Source organism: Nicotiana tomentosiformis, chromosome 2, assembly GCF_000390325.3.
Source record: "Nicotiana tomentosiformis chromosome 2, ASM39032v3, whole genome shotgun sequence".
Taxonomy (NCBI): domain Eukaryota; kingdom Viridiplantae; phylum Streptophyta; class Magnoliopsida; order Solanales; family Solanaceae; genus Nicotiana; species Nicotiana tomentosiformis.
Window position 1 is genome coordinate 40,617,822 of NC_090813.1, and position 14,838 is coordinate 40,632,659.

The 14,838-nt window shown below is 37.7% G+C and overlaps 1 protein-coding gene across 1 annotated transcript; it reads left to right on the forward strand.

Annotated features, from left to right (window-relative positions):
* Positions 1-251: 251 nt before the first annotated feature.
* On the forward strand, positions 252-2,712 carry LOC104105619 (protein C2-DOMAIN ABA-RELATED 3-like). Its single transcript, XM_009613968.3, has 3 exons — positions 252-497; positions 1,214-1,309; positions 2,208-2,712. Exons 1-3 carry the CDS (start codon positions 387-389, stop codon positions 2,496-2,498), a joined length of 498 nt encoding a protein of 165 aa, XP_009612263.1. The 5' UTR covers positions 252-386; the 3' UTR covers positions 2,499-2,712.
* Positions 2,713-14,838: the final 12,126 nt, after the last annotated feature.

A 14,838-nucleotide genomic window follows, 5' to 3' on the forward strand; every position in this document is an offset into this window, starting at 1 on the left:
ATATTAGACCAATAATATATATTTAACTCAATTTTCTTTTTAAATTGTGACATCATTGCTAAACAGGAGATGTTTTTCCCTTACTCCCCCACCCCCTTCTCCTAAAAAATGAAAAAGGAAAAAATGACTAGATCAAATAAAATGTAAATAATATATTCTTTAAAAAGAAAACTAAATATACCAGAAAGTGTCTTTTACCTGCAATCAGAGTATTCATGAAACATTTCAGTATAAATGACACCTAAAGTAGACGTTATATATAGGCAATAGAATAATCATCTATCATCTATCATCTCTCTTTCTTTCTTTGGCTCGATCAATTCATTATATTACACCAACTCCCCCCCGCCCCTTCTCCTCAGAAAGAGCTCTCATTCAATTTTCAAATGGAGAATTTATTGGGTCTTCTGAGAATTCATATCCACAGAGGTATTAATTTGGCTATTAGAGATGTTACTAGCAGCGATCCGTATGTTGTTGTTAGGCTGGGTAGACAGGTAACGTCATTTTTCTTGTTTTCAGTTACTTCTATATTTTTTCTGCTGGACAGTGTTTGTGTTTTGCGACTATTTTGCTTTGTTTCCTATTGGTCTTTTCTCAGTTGTTCATACATTTTGCATATCTTGATCTTCCTGGATATTGAAATTCAGATGAAAATTGTTATTCTTTGTTGTGAGACTCCCCCCCCCCCCCCCCCCCCCCAAAAAAAATATATATCTTTGGTCATTTTGGGTTTTTCACTAGCTGAAAATTTTGACGACATAGCGATTTTGCTGCAGTATTTTCGTAATTCATGTAAATTTGATAGCTTTCTTTTAGGATATCACCTCAAGTTTCCTTTTGATTTCAGGACAAACATTTCTGTTTATGTAGGTGGCAACCATATACCCTGTTTTCATCTTAATCTTTCTATTTGTTGATTGTGTTTTGATTGCATCAGTGTTGACTAGTTCATATCTTTACATGAAAAAGATAAAGACTTTTGAGTAATAAATCTTCATAGTAAATTCAAAACAAATTCGGGCTTAATGAACCTCATGATATATATTATATATATTTAAAATATTTGGACCAATTGGGTGTTAAAATATTCTCATTGCCTGTTACTACTTTTTCTCTCTCCTATTCATGGCTTATGTATGCTGATTTTATCTTCTGAGATAAATATACTATTCTTATCTTGTAATGTTAATATTGTTTTATTTCTGGGCAGAAACTGAAGACTCGAGTGGTGAAGAAGAATGTCAATCCTGAATGGAATGAAGACTTAACATTATCCATCACTGAACCAATTCAACCAATCAAACTGGTAATTCACTTCGTTCTGTATTTTTGTTTAATAAAGGAATAAAACAACATATTAACATGTAGTCTCTGCAAAAATAAAAAAATAAATGGTGTAGTTATAGACTTGTAGTCTAGTTTGCTTTCAACTTTTTCAAAGGAATTTAAGAAATAAGTCATGCCAACAAAGCAGTGGCGGAGCTATGTATGGTGAATTGGTTTATCAGAAAATTGTATTGTGCATGTAGACAAATCTTTTAAATGTATATATAAAACTCGTCAAATCTCCTTTATATAAGAAAACTTTTAGCGTAGTATTTTTTGAATCCCCTTATTAGTATAATTCCTGGCTCCACCACTAACAAAGGGATTTATTTAGCTGAAAATGTAATTTCTTCTGTATCAATTTAGAACTTGAATGTAATGAAAACCTCCTAAGTCCTAATCATCATATGGATTGTAATTTATGTAATCCTAAGTGTGATCCTGATTATTGAATATGAAATGCTAGGGGCAGCGACGTCTTAGTTTGTCTGGTTGGATGCATAGAATGTATGGTGCTAGTAGCATGTAGAAAAATCTACTGCAAATGAATTTAACTTGTATACACTGATTGTGTGCAAAAGAGTTTTCGCACTATCAAGTCACCTAAAAAATAACTATAAGTAACTAACCATAATAAGTTGAAGTTAGTTACGTGAATAATAAGGTGGGTAAACATGCAATAACATATTGAATTACAATGATTGTATAAATACTTTATGCTATTAGTGTGTGTATTAGGACAAATAATAGCAGTTTACTGCACCCTTGCTTGAGTTATAATAACTAATGAAGATTGTTCAAAGTGCTAGTAACTTCCATCTAATTATCATATTTGGTATATGTAATTCCTGGTTGTTGTTCTGTTCTTGCAATTGCAGCAAGTTTATGACAAGGATATATTTTCCCTAGACGATAAAATGGGAGATGCAGAACTTGACATATTTCCATTTATAGATGCTGTAAGAAAGCGCTTCGAGAACATTCCGAATGGAACCATAATCACCAAAATAAAGCCAAGCAGGGAAAATTGCTTCTCTGAAGAAAGCTGTATTGTCTGGGAAAATGGTCAAGTTGTTCAAAATGTGTTTATTAGATTGCGAAATGTTGAGCGTGGTGAAATAGAGCTACAATTGCGGTGGATTGATATTCCTAATTCCAAGGGTCTGTAGTTACTTGTGACACCCTTTATTCTATCCAACATGTATAGTAAGTAGTATATGCTTTCTTGATATCTGGTTAGCTCCATCTTGTATTAGTCTCCCTTCTTTAATCTGTATTCTGTAAAGTTACAGTGAGATGTTTGTGGTATTTTTTGTTAAGTTTCTCTTTTATTGAATATTAAAGTTACCTAATTAATGAATTATTGATCTTCATATTCTGATACTATTATGTCTAAGATAGCTTCTTTTGACTTAAATATTGGTTTTAAACTTTAACAGCATATCCAATTATGTCCACCAAAACGAATTATTATTACTTGATTAAGTTGCATCATACTTGCTTTCTAATACATTGTTCGGGTGATGCAAATATGACCAATCTGCTTCGGTCATATTAGTGGTAGTAAAAAGAATAAAAAATAATTATTATTCATCCATATTATCTACTAAAAATGGATAGGATAATGAGTTTTTTTAAAATAGATCAAATATGGATAAGATCCATATTATGCACTTAAAAAATAAATACTTAACGGATAACCAACGAGTCTTACTTTTATATTTGCAAAATTGAGAGTTCCTCAAACTTGAAAAACTAAAAATTCTTCCAAAAGTGATTACATTTAAGAACCTATGGATAATATGAGTATCTATATTATCCACCGGTTAACTTATTTTTTATGCATATTAAATATGGACGGGACGAATATTTTATTAGTTTTTACATTACCCATTTTGAACTGCCTATATTCAACTCGACCAAGTCTGTTTGCCACCCGTAGATCATGTAAAGGACAATCTATTCAAACTTGAAATCAACGTGTAAACTTAATGGTGAATCTATGTAATAACAAGGACATATCTCAACGAGAACTGCCCCATGTATCAGAAGTTCATGAATCATGACCTAAGGAATATAAAAGAGAAAGGAAAAATGTATTACATGGTGGACGTGAAGTGGGAGAGAAAAGGTATCAGTGTCACAATTGGAGTTTTGAATAGTATAGTGATTTTATCCCTCTACATTTTCTGGGACGGAGATAGAAGCTCAATTACGATTTCGGTCGAATTCATTAGTTTCTGCTCAAATGGTATACTTGTATTACAAATTTTATTAAATATATACAAATATTTAATTTAGAATCCAGTTATTAGCACTTGAAGTCATAGTTTTAAAAATCAGAACTCATAAAGTTAAAATTCTGACTCGATCTCAATTCACCTTCCATCCAAAAAAAAAGCAAAAAACGGGGATTAGTTACTAGTTAACAGAGTTAATCTGCACTTTAGCTTGTAAAATATCCACAAAATGGAGTCTAACAGAGTGAAAATTGGACGCATTGCAGTGTCAAAAAATTGGCTTCACTCAATTTCTTGAGAAGCTTTAGTCTTTCAGCATTGGCAAGTAGCAGAGAATCAGCATACCAAAAGGTCTTTTTTTACTAAAAGGTCTGTAACAGGGCATTGCTAAGCTTACCTCATCGCTACTCGAAGGTTTTGCAGGAATATTTTCAGGTGAAGCTTCAGGAACAGACTCACCAACCTCTGTTATTTTCTTTCATCCTACTACTGAAAATTGCCCCTCCAAATTTTCAGAGGCAGAAGATGATTCCCAAGAGGTATATGGAATACTGTATTTCCAAGTAGGGACCAAAAGTGGTTTACGCATCATATGAAACCTATTCTTGAATTGTTTGAAGCCATATTTCCTTCAACTCCGTTGATATTTTCCGCCTTCAAAGGCTGGTCTAGAATTTCTTGAATATGAGCGCACCATTAAAAAAAATGGAAAAAAAAGTATTATGTGGGAATCAATCCCTATACCTCGGATAAATAACTCAATATTCAACCAAGTGCACCATTCAATCTTTTTGGAGTATGAGTGTCAATAGATAATATTAGACTAATTCTAGAAAATACGTACATAAAATACCTAATTTGACGGTGAGACCACAGGTTCACGTGCCCCATGATTGGGACTGCAAATCCGCCCATGTCCGCCTTGAACCTTATAATTTCCAATAAAATTCAAATTCCACATAATGAAGCAGAATGAGGTTAAGGAATAAAGGAAACACAAAATAAAACAACATAAGCATAAAAAGAATGACAGAGAAGACATAGCAAGATCTCACATTGCATCAAATAGCAGTACTGATAGGTTATATGTACCTTGTAATGTTTTGATAATCTAACAAACTTAATAACAAGAACCAGATAAGGAACCTGTTACATATTCTCAAGTACTTAAAGAATAATAAAGTCTCAGCTCGGGGACGTGGTTCAACTCTTCAGAGTCAAAGGAACAACAGAAGGAACATATGGCCACCAGTTCCCGTGGTGACTGTACAAGTCAACTCCTCACAGCTGTAAAGTTGTTGCCTGCACACGCAACAGTGCAAAAATAGTGCAACAGTCAACTTTATCGGGAATGCCCTTTACCTAACTTGCTTGCATCATTCAAGTGATGTCACAAATGAGTTATTAACATCAAGCAAAGGTAAAACAAAACACTTACACATTCAAGAATCGATCAAGCATTTTCTCTCAAGTCTGTGCCAATCTTGCAAGTGATTCTCAAGGGCATCAAGAACAAAGAACAACATAATGAAGGACTAGTTTTATGCATTGAGTCATTACATGTCCCTAGTTGTGTTGCACCTTTGTCAAATCACTTTACTTGTAATTCCTACTTGGCTTAGTTAGAAGCATTATGCAAGAAATCTTTGTAAAATTATTAGCCTTGTGTTTGTGTCTTGGCTAGAGTTAGTCGAGTTGTAAGTCTTTGTAATAGAGTTATTACAAAGTAGCTTGTAATAGAGTTGTTACAAGTTAGTGAGGGATTAAGAGGTTAATTCCTAAGTTACTATAGGTTGTAATCTAAAGTTTGCTTAGTAGTGAAGTTGAAATCCTACAAGGGCAGGTCATGATTTTTAATCCTGCGAGCTGGGAGTTTTTCAAGTAAAACTTCTTTGTGTCATTTACCTACTGCAGTGTGCGTGTGTCCTGTGGGAACTAATAGAGAACCTGGTTCTTTATATAGTTTGGTGGACCCTTAGTTTCTATTATTTGGTATCAGAGCGGGTTCTTTCTAAAAGGTAAACACCTAGAAAGGATCTTCATCATGGATGCTCCACCAAACTTCGAGGAAGGACAATCAACGTACAAACCACCTAGATTCAACGGCCAATACTATGGTTAGTGGAAAACAAGAATGCATGATTTCATCATGGCTGAGGACTCAGAGTTGTGGGATGTAATCTGTGACGGACCTTTTGTTCCCATGAAAATTGTTGATGAGGGAACAACTATAATCCCAAAAACGAGAAAAGAGTACAATGATGCTGACAGAAAGGCTATTGAGAAGAATTTCAGGGCAAAAAAGATTCTTGTCTGTGGCATCGGACCAGATGAATACAACCGTATCTCAGCTTGTCAGAGTGCTAAGTAGATCTGGGAAGCTCTTCAAACAGCACATGAAGGGACAACTCAAGTCAAGCAGTCGAAGATCGACATGTTGACAACTGAGTATGAGCTCTTCAGAATGAAAGACTACGAGTCCATTCAGGACATGCACACTCGCTTCACCTCTATCATCAATGAGCTTCACTCATTGGGAGAAATCATTCCCAAGAACAAACTAGTTAGGAAAATACTTAGTGTATTACCTGGTTCCTGGGAAAGCAAGGTAAACGCCATCACATAGGCAAAAGATTTACAAAAGCTAACCATTGATGAACTCATTGGTAATCTGAAAACGTATGAAATGAAGAAGAAGAAGGACAATGAGAGAATAGAGCCCAAAAGGGAGAAGAATATGGTCCTCAAGACAGACACAAATAAGTCAAGTGGTGAGGATGGCGACATGGCTTACCTGACAAAGAGATTTCAGAAAATGGTTCGTAGAAATGGAGGTATTCCAAAAAAGGGCAGCTCTATCAAACCAAGAGGCTATGACCTATGTCATAAGTGTGGAAAACTAGGACATTTCATCAAGGATTGCCTCATCCTTAAGCAAGATCAGTACAGACACAACACAGACAAAGCAATCAAAAGGAACCAAGTTCCTGACAAAAAGTTCAAGAGAAAGGATGTCGCTGACAATGCTGTGAAACAAGCTCTTGCTGCATGGAGAGACTCCTCCAGCGAATCTGGAGATGATGATAATCAAGGTGATAGCTCCATGATGGCAGTAGAAAGTGAAACAGCTGAATTTGATTCCATATTTGCTCTAATGGCTAAGTCAGATAAGGATTAGGAAGATGGCGATGAAGATGAGGTAAACTTTCTTGATGTTTAAAGAAATCTGAAATTCTATTCTCAAAAGAAGCTTATATCTTTGGCTAATATTTTAATTGATGCTTATCACAGCCTCATTAATGATAAAAATGTGCTAACCATGGAACTAGGAGAAATAGAACACGGGAGAGATGATCTAGTGGTGGTTACGGTTGATCTAAGAGAGACCGTTGAGAGTTTAAAATGGGAAAAGGATATTTTGACTGAGAGAATTGCAAACATAGAGAATGAGAGAGATGACCTATTGGTAGTAGTTGTAGACCTAGAGGAAACAATTGAGGAATTCAAATGGGAAAGTAGGCCTATGAACACTCTAAAGGGAAAGGAAGTTGCAAGTGAGGCACACCTTAGGCTTGAAAATGAGCTAAAATTAGTGAAATCTAGTCTGTGTGCTGAGCTTGGGAAAAACAGACAACTTCAGAAAGATCTAGGCAGAGTGAAGAGTGACCTAGAAAACTCTCTTAAGTGGACCTGGTCCTCTGAAGCTATCACTGCCATGTACACAAACTATTGGGGAAACAGGCAGGGAATCAGGTTTCAAAGGGAAAGAACCCCCCTACAACCCTCATAGCAAGTACGTTACTGCACCTAACAATTGGCTCTGCACTCACTGTGATAATACTGGGCACTTTAAGGAAACCTGTAAGGCCAAGTTTCAGTCTCAACAGAAAAATAAAGTTTTTGCTAAAAAGGTAATTACTGTTAGAGAACCTGGTCCCTCATATAAAAGACGCATGATGCCTGCTTGGACCAAAAGAACCCTCATTCATCCCTTTCCTCATTACAAGGGACCCAAACTTGTTTGGGTTCCTAAGTCTAACCTTTAATTTCCTTGTGCAGGGAACAGTGAAGGAGAGCAGCCAACAATGGTACATGGATAGTGGTTGCTCAAAACACATGACTGGAAGTACAAATGATTTCCTTTCACTGGAGGCCCTGTAAGGAGGGAGTGTATCCTTTGGAAATGGCAGAAAGGGATACATTCTGGGAGTTGAAAGGATTGGGAAGTCTCTCTCTCACTCTATTAAAAATGTGTACTATGTGAATGGATTAAAGTACAGCTTGCTGAGTGTTTCCCAAATCCGTGACAAAAGAAACAAAGTGGAATTTGTGTCAAAGATATGCACAATCACTAATCTTGTGACTGATGAAGTGGTGTTAGTGGCCAAAAGATACAAAAATATCTATGTTGTTGAATTTGAATCTCTGCAAAATGGAGATCTCAGTTGTCTGAGTGCTGTGGATGATGATGTTGAACTATTGCACCGAAGATTGGGTCATGCAAGTTTTATGTTGCTGAACAAATTGGTCAAGAAGGACTTGGTTCGTGGCCTGCCCAACTCAAGCTTCAAGAATCACAAAACGTGTGATGCATGTGTAAAAGAAAAGCAAGTCAGATCTTCGTTCAAGCCCAAAAAGGAAGTCAGCACCTCAAGGCGACTTGATCTCCTTCATATGGATCTATGTGGACCTATGAGAGTGCCAAGTAGAGGAGGAAAGAAGTACATCTTTGTTATTGTGGATGACTATTCAAGATTCACCTGGACTCTATTTCTTAGATCCAAGGATGAAACATTTGAAGTATTTCTTGCATTCGTAAAAATGATCCAAGTAAAGATGAGCCATAATGTTGTGAGTATAAGATCTGGTCATGGTACAGTTTTCGACAATGCAAAGTTTGACGAGTTATGTGCTGCAAATGGTATAAGTCACAGTTTTTCAACTCCAAGAACTCTTCAACAAAATGGTGTCATGGAGAGGAAAAATAGGACTCTTGAGGACATGGCTAGGACAATGTTGATTGGATTACATATATGCAAGAAAAACTCCATCAATTTGAGAGGAACAGTGTATGGAACCTGGTTCCATGACCTGTTGACAGAACTATTATAAGAACCAGGTGGGTATTCAAAAACAAACTTGATGAGTTTGGAAACACAACCAGAAATAAGGCAAGGCTGGTAGTTCAAGGTTACAATCAGGAAGAAGGGATTGACTATGATGAAATATTTTCTCCAGTTGCTCGAATAGAGGCAATTAGAATCCTCATTGCCTTTGCGTCTCATATGGAATTCAAGTTATTCCAAATGGATGTCAAAAGTGCATTTCTGAATGGCTTTCTAAAAGAAGAAGTCTTTGTCAAGCAACCTACTGGATTTGAGAATCATGAACATCCTGAGCATGTTTTCAAACTTGACAAGGCACTATATGGGCTAAAGCAGGCTCCTCATGCTTGGTATGAAAGGCTGTCCAAATTTCTTCTAGAAAATGGCTTTACAAGAGAAAAAATTGACAACACCTTATTTCTGAAGAAACGAGGAAGGAACCTGCTCATTGTGCAAGTATATGTTAATGACATCATCTTCGGAGCAACAAACGATTCATCGTGTGAGTAATTTGCAAAACTCATGGGAAGTGAGTTCGAGATGAGTATGATGGGGGAATTGAATTTCTTCTTGGGTCTACAAGTCAAGCAAACTCCTCGGGGCACAATGATAAGTCAGCAAAAGTACATCATAGAGCTTCTGAAGAGATTTGAGATGGAGAGTTCAAAGATCATTGATACACCTATTGCCACTGCCACTCGCCTGGATATGGATAAACCCGATTCTCTTGTAAACGAGACTATGTATAGAGGCATTATTGGGTCACTTCTGTATCTCATAGCAAGTAGACCAGACATTGTTTTCAGCATGGGACTATGTTCCAGGTTTCAATCCAATCCAAAGGAGTCTCATCTGAAGGCTGCAAAGAGAATTCTGAGGTATCTCAAAAGAACGCATGACCTGGTTCTCTACTATCCCTCAGGAGATAACTCTGACATTATAGGGTATTTTGATGCTGACTATGCTGATTATCTGGTGGATAGGAAAAGCATTTCTGGTATGGCACATTTTCTAGGTTCGTGTCTAATCTCATGGGGCACAAGAAAATAAAACTCAGTGGACCTTTCAACTACTGAAGCTGAGTATGTGGTAGCTGCCTCTTGTTGTGCTCAACTGCTGTGGATCAAGCAGTAGCTAGAAGATTTCGGTGCATTTTCTAATTGTGTGCCCTTACTATGTGACAACACTAGTGCTCTCAACATGGCAAAAATCCAGTTCAACATAAGAGAACAAAGCATATTGATATGCGACATCACTTCCTCAAAGACAATGTTGAGAAAGGGCTCATCTGCATGAAAGTTTTGCAGCACAGAAGATCAAATTATAGATATCTTCACCAAAACACTGAGCAGAGAGCACTTTGAAAAGAATCACTTGGCACTAGGGTTGATAAAACCAAGTTAAGGACCTGGTCCCTCGATGATTGGCTATGAAAGAAATGTACAGGTAAATAGCTAAAAAAAGTGTTTTCTGGCAAAGTCTAACTCATCTCTATACCATTGCAGGTAGACACGCATGACGATTACAGAGCAAACAAGTAGCCAATGATATCGCTTTTCCGTCAAAAGGATAAAGTTCACATTTACAAAATCTGTCAGGGAAACTAGCTCCTTTGACACAGTTTAGTAGTTTCTATATACTCTCATCCATATCTTTTTAACGTCTGAAATGGTGCCACGTCATTAAAATGTCAATTATTCCTTTCTCTCTCTTTTTGGAACTCAAGCGTCCTACCCATTATGAAACGACCCGTCTACCCAACTTGATACCCGTTCCTAACCGGTCCCTCAGCCCTCTTAAATAACCTCTCTCATGGTCACTATCATAATTGTTCACACCAAAGCCAAAAATTCTCTTTTTCCTTCAAACCAAACACTCTTTTCTTCTATCAAACTCTCACTATCCTCCACCATGTCTGAAGATCTAGAGACTCAGGCTGTTCCGAGCATCGTTCCCACTGTGTCATCACCCAATTGAAACCCCAGTGCTAGAACCTATAATCCCTACACCATCCAGTCCAAACCCTAAGTTAGAGTCACAACCATCTACTGGTTCCTCTCCAACTCAGTCGAGCACTGGCTCTCATAGGAGTCGCAAAACCTCGACTCCTAAGAAATTTATGGCAGCAACTTCTCCTTCTGTCTCGTCTAAAAAAATGGTAGAAGTAGATACAATGGCGGAAAAAGACAATCAGGAAATTTCTAGTCGACCAGTGGAAGAATGTTCTGAGATGCAAGGAGTGGGTTGTAACAGTGATGAATCGGCAAAGACTACCCCGGGTCTTGATTTGAATGTCTCCAAGTCTACAGGTAATGCTCTTCTTATATCTTCTGAGTTTACTTTGGGTTTGGAAGAACAAGAGGTCATAGAAAATATGTTGCCAATCGCTGTTGAGGGCTGTGCAGTTGATGAGTATGAAGGCGTGTCTAAAACAAATGGGTCTAAGGAGAAGGTGATAGTCTACTAGCAGAGGGAAGGGAACTGGTGCCCGTCAAAAATCTGGCACCAGACAATACTACTGGGGAACTTCCTGAGGGACCTGATCCCTCTACACAAGAGGAGCAGTATGCTCCTACTTGGGATGAAACTCCCTGTTCTTCTAAAGAAACCCAGGTTAGTACTGATCACATGTCCTTCCTCATTTCTATGCTGAGACATTGGCCATTGTTCCTCCCGAGATGCGATCTCCGTCTGAGGAAGAAAATAAATGGAGTGAAGATGACTATGACAATGTGGCTCTTGCGAGCTTCATCAGGTCTAGGAGTAGTCAGGCAACTCCCCAAGAGTCAACTTCTAAGAGACCTATCACTAGGTTGCAGAAGAAGGAAGAATTTGAGTTAGTTTTAAGGAAAAGCAAAAAGGAAAAAAAGAAAAGGAGATTGGTGAAAGATGGAAAGGTTGTAAATGAGAAGGTAGTGCCTCATGCACTAGTCGTTGATGTTGATGATGAGGTAGAAGAGGAACCTGGTTCCTTGGTTCGTAAGTCCTCAAAGAAACTTACTATTCTAAAGTCCAAAAGGGAGTCATATATAAGTGAAATGGACTTGAGCAAGGTTGGGGGTGAAACATCTTGTGAGAAAGTAGCTGAGAAATCTGGTGAAGAGTTGGTTGAACAAGTGTCTGAGAAATCTGGTGAGAAAAGAAAAAGTGCAAGACAATCAGTGAAAAGGAAGGCTAGTGCTAGTGAAGAACTCGGTTCCTCCAAAAGGGCCAAGGTTAGTGCAACCCAGGATGCTGGAAGGGAAAAACTGAGAATCCAAAAGGTACTATGGGGCCGTACATTTGCCCCTGATATTTTGGATATGTCAGGAATGGGCCAATTGATGAAGATCTGTGAATTCCAATAGTGGACACATCTGTTCACAACTGACAATCCCAAGGTATATGAGGCAGAAGTGCATAGCTTTTATGCTCACTTCTTCACAGTTGAGGATGATAACATTTGTCTAATAGTGAACAGTGTTGATTTTGTGATGGACACTAGTGTATTGGGAGCCATTTTAGGGGTCTGCTCAACAAATTTTAGAAACGCCATTGTGAAGGATAAGGCAGTACAACAAGGGGAACGGATACACAAGAAGGCACTCCTTCCAGTGTACCAATTGATATTCGAAATGGTGAACAAAGTTCTACTCCCACGTGCTGAAAGACGCTCCATTACATCACAAGCAGACTTGGTTCTCATGGAAGCACTGGATAGCTACACCACCATAAACATGCTTGGTCTTATGATAGAGCACATAAAGAAAGTAGTAGAGTTCAAGGAAGGTAATCATGGGTTGCCTTATGGGTTTCTCCTCACTAAAGTGTTTGAATTCTTCAAGGTTCCCTTGGGACAGGCTAAAGTAGGAACTCGCAAGCAATCTTTCTCCAAAACCACCCTTGAAGAGTGTGAGTGCATTGATAGGAGTAGAGGGGTAGGCAGCAATTCGACCATTTCTCAGTTGATCAACGCTCAAAATAGTGCCACTGAAGAAATAAGGAAACTAAAGGCTAGGAATGCCATTCTCGAAGTTCAGCTCAGTCAGACCCAAGAGGCAGTTGGTTCTAGTAGTGCCCAAAATAAAGAGGTTGCCCGCCTGACAAAGGAAACTACTGCTCTCAGGAAACAGGTTGAGGACCTGAAGGAAAGATTGCTAACCGAGCAAGGGTCTACAAATGCTCGTATAGACATCCTTATTAGAACCCTTGCCTCATCCTCCGCCTCCAGTGCTCCCCCTTCCAGTGGTCCTTAATAGCCGTCCTATTCCTAGTGTCAAGTTCCTAGTGTCCGTCCTCTGTTTTTAGTCTTAATGAAGTTTAAGACTGGTACCTTTTGTTGTTTCTATTTTGTGGATGTTTTGGTAATAATGGAATTGCTCCCTTCTTAATTTCCAAAAATTAATGAAAGTTTCATGCTTTTCCCGTGTATGTCTTGCTCTTTTGCTCTGTCTTTAGTCATGATTGTGTGCACATATGTGACATGAGTTAACCAAGCTAGACTTTTTTTGCTTCTTGCTTGCTACTGATCTTTTTATGATGCCAAAAGGGGGGAAAATAATTGAGGGGGAACAAGCTGGGAACAGATTCAGGGGGAATACAGGAAACTAATCTATCATTCTGGTTCTTAGGGGGAACTTCAATTATAAGTTTGTCATCATCAAAAAGGGGGAAATTGATAGGTTATATGTACCTTGTAATGTTTTAATGATCAAACAAACTTAATGACTAGAACCAGATAAGGAACATGTTACACATTCCTTAAGTATTTAAAGAACAACAAAGTCTAAGTTCGGGGACGTGGTTCAACTCTTCAGAGTCAAAGGAACAATAGAAGGAACAGATGGCCACCGGTTCCTGTGGTGACTGTACAAGTCAACTCCCCACAGCTGTAAAGTTGTTGCCTGCACACGCAACATTGCAAAAACAGTGTAGCAGTTAACTTTATGGGGAATGCCATTTACCTAACTTGCTTGCATCATTCAAGTGATGTCATAAATGAGTTATTAACATCAAGCAAAGGTAAAACAAAATACTTGCACATTCAAGAATCGATCAAGCATTTTCTCTCAAGTATATGTCAATCTTGCAAATGATTCTCAAGGGCATCAAGAACAAAGAACAACATAACGAAGGACCAGTTTCATGCATTGAGTCATTACATGTCCCTAGTTGTGTTGCACCTTTGTCAAAGCACTTTACTTGTAATTCTTACTTGGCTTAGTTAGAAGTATTGTGCATGAAATCTTTGTAAAATCATAAGTCTTGTGTTTGTGTCTTGGCTAGAGTTAGTCGAGTTGTAAGTCTTTGTAATAGAGTTATTACAAAGTGGCTTGTAATAGAGTTGTTACAAGTTTGTGAGGGATTAAGAGGTTAATTCCTAGTTTACACTAGATTGTAATCTAAAGTTTGCTCAATAGTGAAGTTGAAATGCTACAAGGGTAGGTCGTGATTTTTAATCCCGTGAGTTGGGAGTTTTTCACGTAAAACTTCTTTGTGTCATTTATCTACGCGTGTGTTCTATGGGAACTAATAGAGAACCTGATTCTCTATATAGTTTGGTGGACCTTTAATTTCTATCAAGTATGATATAAAGTCTCCAAATTTACATAAAGAAAACCCTAAAATCAAAGGGACATAGAAGTTGAAGAAGTCACCAGGTATTGCATTAAGCAGGTTACACTCCATATTTATAGACTACCTGTAGGCCAATACCAAAAGCAACAATTTGAAGATTCAGGGGCTAAATTTATCTATCAAGGGAAAAAGGGCATATATAAAATAGCATAAGAGCAAAAAAGGCAAATGTACTTTACAAAATTTCCAACAGTAGGAATGTAGTTTAACCACAACTACATTTAATGAGCTACAATAACGACTATCAGAAATAGTAGCACAGGTTTTCAAAGAAGAAGAAGAAAGCTCTAAATTGCATATATATGGATTTCAACTTACTTTATTAGTAAAAAGTTGAAGACAGGAAAAGTTGAAAGAGCACTTTACCTTCAAAGTGATGAAGCTGCTGAAACTCCAAATGCAAATGCAGTGGTCACTTCCTCTGTGAGAGAGAACAACATAGCATTTTCATTGCACATGTTCAAGTCATAATATTCAGTCTTTTTTCTCTCCACATTTTATTGGAAAAATTAACCCCCATAGAAATAATATTCACAGTATACGACTAT